The sequence below is a fragment of the Salvelinus namaycush genome, chromosome 25 (assembly GCF_016432855.1).
Source record: "Salvelinus namaycush isolate Seneca chromosome 25, SaNama_1.0, whole genome shotgun sequence".
Taxonomy (NCBI): Eukaryota; Metazoa; Chordata; class Actinopteri; order Salmoniformes; family Salmonidae; genus Salvelinus; species Salvelinus namaycush.
The window spans coordinates 22,556,767-22,568,129 of NC_052331.1; the positions used below are offsets into that span (position 1 = coordinate 22,556,767).

Below are 11,363 nucleotides of genomic sequence, written 5' to 3' on the forward strand. Positions count from 1 at the left end.
GCAGAAATTCTGTTGATGTGGTATGCAGAGCCGGGATGAAAGCATCAAAGCCCCAAGAGGAAACTCTGGAGTCCAGCCCCCTAATTACCAGAGGCTGCCCTGAAAAGAGTGAGCAGGGTATCTGTGGCCATGCCAAGGGCACATGAAACACACCGCTCTGGATCAGAGTGGGCTCGTCTGCCCCTCCGTGTTCCACTACATGACAATCCTGCAGAGGCTGGCTCTCGCTGTGGCCACCTCGCCTCTCCGCTTCTCTATGTCTCTCTCTCGTTCTCTCTCTCTCGTCCTCTGTCTGTCTTCCTCGCACCACCTCCCCCAATCCCGAGCCAGCTCCTCTAATTGAGGGAGGAGAAAAACGGGTCTCGAAGTGTAAGATCAAGTTATAACTGGCTTGGAAACACATCACAATCTTTCACACCTTTCTTCTTGCCTTCATAGCCTACTTGTGAATTCATAAAAGAAGGTAAGCTAATGTAATTTGTGATCAAGCAGAATGTGCCCATGCACCAAATAATCAAAAGTAAAGTGCTTTAAGTTCGTGAAGCCATCACTTTTGAAGTCAGCCTTGGTGCCACTCATGAACAAACTGTCCTATCCAATGAACAACAACCTGAAACACCCAGGTTACATACACACTAGTACGTGTTAACTTGTTTTCGAACTCTGATTAAAATCAAACCAGACTTAAGAATAGACACTTGTTTGACTTGAGACATTGTGCTCATATTTAATACATTGGGGCATCTACAGGAACTGACTTTCAAGCTTTGGGCCTGTAATTACAGGGATCCTGAAGTAAATTATAGCTATTTGTGTCTCGTTCCGCCCATCTGGACCACCCAGCTAGAACCCTGGTTGCGGCTCCGGCCCAACACTCAGTCACTGCTCTGCTCTGTGAGAGAGAGCTCAACCACTCACCAGATGGAGGCTTCACTAGCTCTGCTCCACTCTCTGCTCTGCTTCACTCTCTGCTCCACTCTCTGCTCTGCTTCACTCTCTGCTCTGCTTCACTCTCTGCTCCACTCTCTGCTCTGCTTCACTCTCTGCTCCACTCTCTGCTCCACTCTCTGCGCCACTCTCTGCTCTGCTTCACTCTCTGCTCCACTCTCTGCTCTGCTTCACTCTTTGCTCTGATCCACTTAGCCTGCAACCAGGAGCCGTTAAAAAGACAGGCGCCCAAATACTTTTCCCAAAGCAGTCAGGAAATTTATAGAGAAGTTTATGGATTTGGGGTCCTTTGAAAACCTGCAGAAACCCATGTGAAGGGTTAGCATTAAGCCAAAAAAACTTTTAATTAAGAGACAGTTGTCAAGACCTAAGACATGTAGCTCTCAGTGTCCTTCAACAATCCCATATTGGATGGGGAAATAAGATAACAGTAAATCATATCAACATAACATGGTTGAAGAGATCAGGGAGCTCATACTTCTTCACAAAGCCACTCCAGTCAAGATGCTGCGCTCCAAGAAAAGCACCTCCATTTGTTCTCCCTCTGTTCCATTTTTCACTTCAACCCCCGGAGGTGACACCCCCTTTACAGACCAATTAATCCCCAGTTATGGTCCATCTCATCTTGCAAGCATATGCAGGGATACTATCCATCAGTCAAACGTGTTTATATCACAGACATAGTGGAGCGAGGACTGCCTACCATAGCCATTCCTATGCTAAAGCTGAAGCTAATCTCCATCCAGATGGGGTTCTCACTTCTTCTCAGAAGAAGGCTGGGGGTTGGGGCTGGCCAGAGACAGACAGACAATGGTAGCAAGTTTCAGGGAGAAGGCCTCCCACCCAGAGCCAGGCAGGCCTGGCGTGTGTGTTTGTTTGTTTGTTTGTTTGTTTGTTTGTTTGTTTGTTTGTTTGTTTGTTTGTTTGTTTGTTTGTTTGTTTGTGTGTGTGTGTGTGTGTGTGTGTGTGTGTGTGTGTGTGTGTGTGTGTGTGTGTGTGTGTGTGTGTGTGTGTGTGTATGTTAGCTCCCCTATCAGTGGGCAGTATGGAAAGTGGCATGTAATTAACCAAGGAGATGAAGCCCCCTGCTCCTTGGTGTCAGACCACTGATGGACCCTGTCAGCTCCAATCTCCCTCATGTCCAGCCCACCACCACCCAGGAAAAGACCAGCCCCACAGACCTTACAGGAGACACCCGTACCATACTGTACTGTATCAATGTATATCCTCTCCATGCCTGTCTGTTATGTTGTCTGCCTATACATCTGCACAGGTTAAGTGATTGTAAACAGTGGAGATCAAACTCAAAAAGTGTTTGTCAAAGGCAACACAATGTATCCAATCAAATGAGGAAGAAGTCCCACACAAGAAGCCGAGCTACTTCTCCAGCTCCACTCAGAGACTTTTAGGCGCCATCACAAAAACCCAATTATTAACCCAGTTAACAATTAGGACTGAGCCAGCAGCAGCACCATTCGCATGCAAGCTCTAGGTCCAATTCCAGTCTCCATTAGCGGAGACCACCTTCAAAGTGTTGTGGGCCAGATTAGCTGGATTAGGAGGCCACTGAAAGGACCCATGCTGCTTTGGAGGAAGTCCCACAAGGAAGAGACATGCTGGAAGAGACATGCTTTACCTGCCTCAGCCGCCAAAGGAATAAAACAAAGAATATACGGTGTTGTACTGTAGCACAGATTAGACCTTCTAGGATACAAAGTCACAGATGTACAAACTCAAATGTGCACACAGCCTTGCCACTCACTCACTCCCTCACTTAAATACATTCACATAGAAAATAGACTTTGCTGGAATGGTTCTGTTTAGGAACTGTCAGTCCGTCATCTTGCCCATTCCCCGCTCTTTGTTATCCATTAAAAAAGCATGCAGTATAAAACCAGAGGGATAGATTTGGCCCTGGCTGGCAGAGAGCGAAACAAGTCTTTGCTGAAATCAAGCTTTAGTTCTACTGCCATCCTTTTACAAGTTCAGTAGCACCTCCCCATCCCAGTTCAATGTGTTACTTAGCAGATAGAGAGGCTCCTAATTCAGAGAGAAACCAGGCAGGGCAGCAGAAATTGAATGCAGGCTTTTGTCACTCCCCTCCTGAATTTCTTTCAGATGTTTCCAAACAAACATGAAAAAATAAAGAGGGAACTTTCACAACAAAAGCAAATGGACCAAGACTTTTTCCCAGCAAATAAAACAATGCAGGCATGGGGCGCTTGGCTTTCTACCTTAACTATAGAAATACAGTGTGTGTCGGTCTGTGTGTGTGTGTGTGTGTGTGTGTGTGTGTGTGTGTGTGTGTGTGTGTTTGGGGGGGAAGTGTCTGAATTGGACAAGGTGGTAAAAGGAGAGGACACTGAGGTATTCCTTCCCCCCAAAAAAGTGAGAGGATGAGAAATGAAGTTCAATTTGAGAGGAAGAACTGAAAAAATACCATTGAAAGTGAAAGGCAAAAATAATCAGTTTCAGTTACAATCTATTCAGATCTTGATACTTCTGTCAGCATTGACATAAATTTCCACTGGTGTTGGCATTTAGGCACTTTCCATTTCCATATGTATAGGCTTGCCTGTACTAATTATGCTAATCATCCCTAGTGTTGGCTGCTGCGAAAAATAGTCACATTAGGCACTCCACTGGCTGCTAATGCAGCTTAATGTGTGGTTGAAACATACATTCATCCCACGGTGAAAGGCAAAAATGTCCCAAATTGCTGGTCTCATTCAGCCTAGAAATACATTTATTGAGCCCAAGGACCATCCCCCCCCCCCACACCAAGTACAAAGAAAATGTTTTTCTCCATTCTTCTTTTTCCAGAGGGGACAAGCGGAGAGGAAAATGGGCAAACTCTACCCAAAAAGGTGACTGATGTCACTGTATTTAAAGTTGACCAAGGAGAACAATCTCTTTTGGCAGGATTTAAGAAACTGTCCAAGTGAATGAAATAGAGATTATACAGGAGATGTGTGAGACTGAGCTTGCAGCTCTGTAACAGAGATAGGCCTTCAGCACTCCCAAAAATGCACACCAGTGTCTGCAATGACTTTCAAGCAACATAAAATACAGGATGCTAAACAGGTCTACAGTTACATATAGTGCTGAAATGTAATTATACATGTAAAAAAGCCAAGTCCCATAAACACTACATAACTTGAAAAGATACACAGCTATGAGTCACCGCTTTAATACTGTAAATATCCAAAAAGGATATAACTTAGCACTGTATATTATAATTCTGTCCACAGTGGACGGTTAATGGCGACTTCCATAATTGAGGGAGCTGGTGAGGTTTTGCATTCAGCTCTTGTGTCTGCCCCTTGAGGAGAGGACTGAGGCTGGAGGATTGCAGAGTGGTGGGAGGTGTGGGGGGAACGAAGGAAGGGAGGCAGAGGGTTGGGGGGGTGAAATAAACATTTTCAACTGACCCAGGTTGACTCTGGCCTTGTTTGTTCTTTCTACTGGTGAGGTCTGAGGCTCAGCAGTTCGAGTTTATTTATCTAGCTGGGGCACTGTGGCTTGCCATTCACCTCCAATAATGCCTCATAGACCTTTCATTCTCTTGCAGCAGACCCTGAACTGGAAGACTGTGTATTTTCTGATTAATTATAGCATTTACCTTGCATTTTTGTTTAGATAACTGTTCCAAACACTGAAACGTCCACATGTTCCCCTCGTGCTGCTAGGGCTCTAGAAGGTACCTACTGTTCCCCTCGTGCTGCTAGGGCTCTAGAAGGTACCTACTGTTCCCCTCGTGCTGCTAGGGCTCTAGAAGGTACCTACTGTTCCCCTCATGCTACTAGGGCTCTAGAAGGTACCTGCTGTTCCCCTCGTGCTGCTAGGGCTCTAGAAGGTACCTACTGTTCCCCTCGTGCTACTAGGGCTCTAGAAGGTACCTACTGTTCCCCTCGTGCTGCTAGGGCTCTAGAAGGTACCTACTGTTCTCCTCGTACTGCTAGGGCTCTAGAAGGTACCTACTGTTCCCCTTGTGCTACTAGGGCTCTAGAAGGTACCTACTGTTCGCCATGTGGAGTAGGTCATTCATGCTCTCTGTATATGTTATTTTCCCCACAGTCTCTTTTTAAAACACAAATCCCAAGTCACTTCCTAATACTTGCACAGCTTGTCTGTGTGTACATGTCTGTCAAGATCATCAAAACTGTGTCAAGAAGGATGGGTTTAGTTCATGTGGGCTACCAGTACATACTTGTACATTACATGTAAACATTTATTTTCCACTCTAAATGCTCTATTCAAAACGTTTTGCTGCTCTTTGGTGGTATATTTTACCCACGACAAAATATCAAACCTTTTGGGTAATCTACTGTTGCCATAGTAATAACGCTATAGCTAAACATATATTACATCCAGCAAAAACAACTCCCTACCCAGGCAATATACTTTTTCTTCTAAGTCCTGCTTGAACTGGTGAGAGAAATGTGTCCTGAGAGAGAAGCCATACTGTTGTTTTTAGGGAATGGGAAAATGTTGAAGTGTATACCCCTAAAACCTTCAACCCCAATGCTCCCCCACCCCCACCCCCATCTCATCTCCCTACACTTCACTTTATTATTCCCCTTTTCTTCCTACAGACAATACACGCTAGGTCACATTCTCCCCAGGTCCCACCCATGACTGCTAGCCCCCTTTCCTGTGTTGTTGCTTGCTCTTCATTGCTTCTGCAGTAGCAAAAAATTTCCAAAAGAAAACAACATATGACTAACAAAAAAAGGTTCCGTAGCTGAATTTTGTGTGCATTATTAGTCAGCACTCTGTCTATATTAGCCAACCAGTGGAAGTAGTCTGTCCACCTAGAGAAAGAACCGTTTAGGCTTGTATCTGTCAAAACCCCATATGTACACCTTAACAGGTACCATATGTTTAACTACCACACCTTTCCTCAGTTTGAAGAAACCTACTCCCATATGTTTCTGACTAGCACCAACTACTGGTTTATATACCACCAATAGTATATCAACATTCAGAACAGACATACTAGTCCCAGCTGAGGCTGCAGTGACAGTGTACAGCAGGGATTTGCATTATCAGGGTCAGAAAACAAATTCTCTCCCAAACACTATTTTCTACTGTCCTATGGCACAAGTGTTAGCACATTATCCTGGGCTAGGTTAGGGTTGGGTAGAATGGGGTAGGCCAGGTAGGGTATAGGGTATGCTAAGGTAAGGAGCCTGGTGGTCTGACTTCACAAGCAGCCGGACATCTACACTAGCACGGTGGCAAACGTGACATTTGGGTGGGGGTTGAGTTGGGGACAGATATGGCCTGAGGATATATGATGGGGGGCATATGCTCTCAGGAACTCCCAGCTGGCCAAGTGTGAGCCCAGGAGGCCTCATATCAGCACCCTCATCCCTCATATGCGGTCAGAATACACCTCTGCATGTGTTGACAAGAAGACCCTATAGACGTACGTTCTGTATTGAGAAAATATTAAGCCTTCTACACTTGCTATTTTTAAAGTTTGAGTCCAGACTGTAAGTTGTTGATGAATAAAATAATGCTCTTTGGACACTCATCTTTTCTAAGAGAGCAATGAACTTCTCTGTTCTATTAGGAAATATTTCCTCCCTTTTGTGAGTGTGAGTGTGTGTGTGTGTGTGTGTGTGTGTGTGTGCGTGTGCGCGTGTGTGTGTGTGTGAGAAGATCTAACCTCTCCTTGTTACCAAACCACTTACTTTTCATTCAACTCTGAGCAGCTTTGTCAATGGGCTATTGGGGGAAACAACACAGGCAGAAACTTTAGAAACATGGCCACTGCCTCTTAAAGGAACAGCATTCCTTTTCAGCATTCGGGCATTTCACTCTCAGAATGACTCCATGATTAGGCATAACAAACCCTATGGCTACATCTAACAACCTCCTTTCAGAAGACAAACGGTTAGCTTATTTAATGTGTATGAAATACACACCAGTACATTACCAAAATACTGTGATCATGACAAATTACACTGCGATAACTTCACATCTTGTTTGTGAGTCAGACTCAGACAACTCAACTACAATCTGACAAGTAAATCTGAAAATCTTTGGCTTCACCAATCTGAAAAAACTCAAACACAGTGTGTCAGACCACAGGCATTTCATTGACAACGAGTGAGTAGTCCCCTTCCCAGCCAAAGTGTTGGTAAGGAATAAAATACACAGATACTGAAAGATACAACCTTTAGGGAGTGTTTATACTACAACTGCTGTGACTCTTTTTAGAATGTGCAAAACAGGTGGGAAATCTTCAGTTGTATGAACATATTTTTGTAGGAAAGGGGGTGCCTTTATTGTTGAATGGAATCCAAGAATAGTTAAGGACCACACAGGGAGCTAGGGGGGAGGGTCAGCTCCTCAAAGATGGCTAACGATTCACACAGCCCATCTGCTCTTGGGATCAGGAGTGCGGCAAAAGCCTAGGGGGCTTAAAAGGAATTTGGCAGTGTGAAAACCAAATAAAGCTGCCCGAATATGCACAGATAACCCAGCCTGCACACAGAAAGGACGGCAAATAAAACATGGATCATGGAACCACCATGGCAAACAATACAAGGCTGATGAGAAGAACAAGAGAAGGCCTGCATATGTAGGGAACAACAATGCTAGCTCCTTGTGTGCAATAAAGTAGGAATATCTTGACCCATTCTCCATTCCCAATGCAAAACAACTTTGGCATCAGCAAACAGCACACTCAAAAGTGCAGAGCTTACAAAGTATCACAACTTTCAATTTTACGATAACTTACAAAGAAAAAAAAAACATATTTTTATATATCACACAATCATGAATAACAACTGTAGAGGATCGTCTCTAAAAGAAAACAGCCATCTCAACTACTGATCGACAAATCAGTCAGACAGCACCCATACAGTTTCCTGTCCCCCCTTCAGTAGTTTAGATGGCAAAATGTCTACAACAAGTTCATTTGGGGGAAAAAACGACCCCTTTCTCCCCTTCCCAGACAACCCCCCAAACCATACCCCGAAACTGAAACGCCAGACTCACCTTCAACCCATAGTTGCTCAATGTCCGTCTCAATGGCAGCGACCCGCAAACCCACAGACAAGGCACCGAACACAAGCAGTCCAATGAAAAGGACTTTTCCACAATGTCGCTGGATGTGACAGCCCAAAGAAAATAGAAGAGCCTGGAACCTCGCCCGAACCCACAATGGGGCTTTCTGACCCACAGCCTTCCCCTAAAGAGACAGGAGGAACATGGAGGGAGAGAAAAGTGTTATTACATTGTTATTACACATTAATAACAACATATTGCATTACATGGAATGTATGGCTATGGCATAGACAAGTACTCACTAATGGAAGACTACATTGTATCTAACTGTAAGATTAAAAAAACTCAATATAGTAGTCTTTCTAGTATTACTAAGAATCAAGTACAAGGGCAGAGAAGGCTATGCTAATAAGATAGCTAACTTGAGTATGACTTTCATTGTGATAACGTGACATACTTAAGGGCATGTTCAACATTACTGTATTAGTCAGCTACTTGAGAGTCTTCATGTCAGTTGTCCTGTAAGCAAATCATATCTATGTGAAATACATCACTGAGCTAATGTCAGATCTAGAGACCATGTGAATATCAGAATATAACCAGACAGAACCCTAATTGATAATAGTGTATTATTCATGTGTAGTAGGCTACACAAGAACAGCATAGAGAACCTGATATCCCATTTGACAACTATGCTGTTTATTTTTGTTAAGTACAAACCATGTAACCATAATTGTGATGTCATGGGTTTTGATTCCATAGCAAACCCCCATGCCTCTGGTGATGAGTGGCACCCTGACCTCGCTTGTGCCAACTGTGAGGGACAATTCCAATCCAAAGACTGGCCATTGCTTTACCCTTTTTTATGTTGGGCCCTCAATTACCTACTTATCAACTAGGATTAAATAAGCATCTACTAGAGGCTATCATGTTTACATACTGCCTTACTCATTTCATATGTATATACTGTATTCTATTCTACTGTATTTTAGTCAATGCCACTCCGACATTGCTCAATCTAATATTTATATATTTCTTAATTCCATTCTTTTACTTTTAGATGTGTGTTTATTGTTGTGAATCATTTTAGATAGTACTGCACTGTTAAATATTACTACTCTGTTGGAGCTAGGAACAGCATTTTGCTCCACCAGCAATAACATCTGCTAGATATGTGTATGTGACCAAAACAATTTGATTTGAACACTTTTGTGTACTTGGACTAGGACTTCCATTTTTGTCCAATCTTACTATATTTCATTTTATAAACACTCAGCCAGCTGCCCCTAACAACCTCCTGGTAAAAAAATATGAAACCTAATGCTGTTGTGCACTAACGCAACTTCTAGTTTTAAATGGAAGTTGAAAGATTACAAGATTGCACATATTTGAGTCAGGAGTGATGTAGACTATACCGTACTTTCCTTTATAGGCTACATACCTTCTTACAGGCTATGCAAGGATTTGACAATAAGCAGTTACTCTACCAAAAATCCCTACTCCTATAATTTAAAATGAAAACACTGTCTGAAGACCTTCTACTATACCCTTTCAAACTTTACAAACAATGTCACCGGTCTAGTACAGACACTGGACAGATGTTTTGGTTTCACTTAGGAGTTTTGACACATTTCCAAGCGTTCATGCGGTCCAGTAATGCTTTGTCAGATAAAACGTAATCAGTGAATTCCTCTGTAAGACCCACTGCATTTTCAAACAAACTAGCCCACAACGGGGACCCTGAGTCTAACTTCTTACAAACAGAGTTGAACAGATCCCACACACGCATAAATAACTATTTGGAGTTGTATTGCTTCTAAAAATGAATGGATAAAGTTATTCTCATTCATAGGGGGATCGGGGCTGGAAGTGTAAAATCAGTGCGTGCCAGTAAATGTTACAATGTAATACCGAAATATCACTAGAGTGTAATATCACCGTGTATATCACATTGTATGACATTTTGACATAAAACTCCCTCAATTGATATTCCTCCATTCGAGTAGTAGTAACATCAGTTTCCGCAAAAGTACCAAAACATAACACTCATTCACAGAGACGATGAATGAAACAGTAAGCATATTCCATCGAAAGCATTTCATCACCTTAGAAATCTGTTTTAATGCGAAAGCAGCATGGCAGTAGCTGGGTCTCCGGAGAAGATCTGAGTTTACTGGCGGCGGAGAACGCATATAATTTGGGGGTAAATCTCCAAAAACACCGGACCCTGGGACTCTGGGATCCGAGGCCATAGTCCAAACAAGAAAACAAAGCACAGAGCAAAGCAAGAGAGAAACAGTGCGAGTATAGCAAACGCGACAATAATCCAAGATAGAATACTAGCGCATCCACCGGGTAAAAGTTTGGATAATATATTCTAGTCTTTCCTTGAGCCAAAGTCTTGCAACTCCATCCCAACATTATGTGCCCAAATCCGTATAGATCCTCCAGTCTTCATCCGTCCTAATAGCTTATAAAACAACGTTTCGAAGTAGTAACGTCTCGATCAGATCTCTAAGTCTGCCTCTGATCCCGTAGCAGTAACATTTGGAGAAGTTAGCCCCTCTGCAAATCCTGAAAAGGGTGGTTTGATGGAAAAGTGCTCTGGTTCTCATTGGCCAAGGAAGAGGCAAATTACTTTGCAAACATCTCCTATTATTAGCTGCTAAGCAACAGCTCACCAAAGTGGAGAGAGGGGGAGACCACCCAGGCAGCCCTTCAAATCGAGGGGAGGGGGGAGAGCGAGGGGGCGTCAGAGAGAGGAACTCTTTCAATAAACTCAGCACACTGCTGCCTGCCCTGTTCTGCACACTCCCAATTGCCTTATCTCGGTTATAAGAAGCAATCACACATGCCATCTATTGATAAAACAGACCATTTATTTTTTAATCCAGAGTCGGATATAAATAAAAGTAGAAATTAATCGAGTAGTTTCTCACACATAAACACAAGGGACTGAATAGTCTAAATTGTGTACTAAACTAGCCTTATTTATTGGCATGAGAGTTTTTAACTCTATAAAGTAAACCAAGTATTATTAACTGTAAAACATTCAAGGTTACTTTCAAAGTAGGTTCAAACCAATTCTAACTCTCAGACTATGGTTCACACCTTCAAAGTGAATTCATTTGCTTGACTTTGGCCTATATAAATCTCACTATTTCATTAAACAAGATATACTTTGTTTGGTACTGTATGTGTGCAGTGGTTGTGTCTATTTACACTTAATTGCTAAGGATTTACTGACATGTTTAATTCCACTGTGCTGTGCAGTTTACCAAACAGCTGTGATGAGTGTGTGTGGTGTTGGTCTTCAACATTGACAGCTGTAGGCCTACTAGCCCTGGTGTAGGGCATTTCACTTCTAATGGGGTTTGAGCAGACCCTCCTACTAT

General features: G+C 43.0%; 1 protein-coding gene across 1 annotated transcript in view; it reads right to left on the reverse strand.

Moving 5' to 3' along the window:
* The window catches only part of LOC120020082 (protein patched homolog 1-like), a 29,542-nt gene extending 19,100 nt beyond the window's left edge, over positions 1–10,442 (reverse strand). Inside the window, exons 1-2 of the mRNA XM_038963520.1 lie at positions 10,074–10,442; positions 7,960–8,152 (exon numbers count right to left, since the gene is read on the reverse strand). Coding sequence (XP_038819448.1) covers positions 7,960–8,152; positions 10,074–10,220 — 340 coding nt within the window. The 5' untranslated portion in view covers positions 10,221–10,442. The remainder of the gene's footprint in view (positions 1–7,959; positions 8,153–10,073) is intronic.
* Positions 10,443–11,363: the final 921 nt, after the last annotated feature.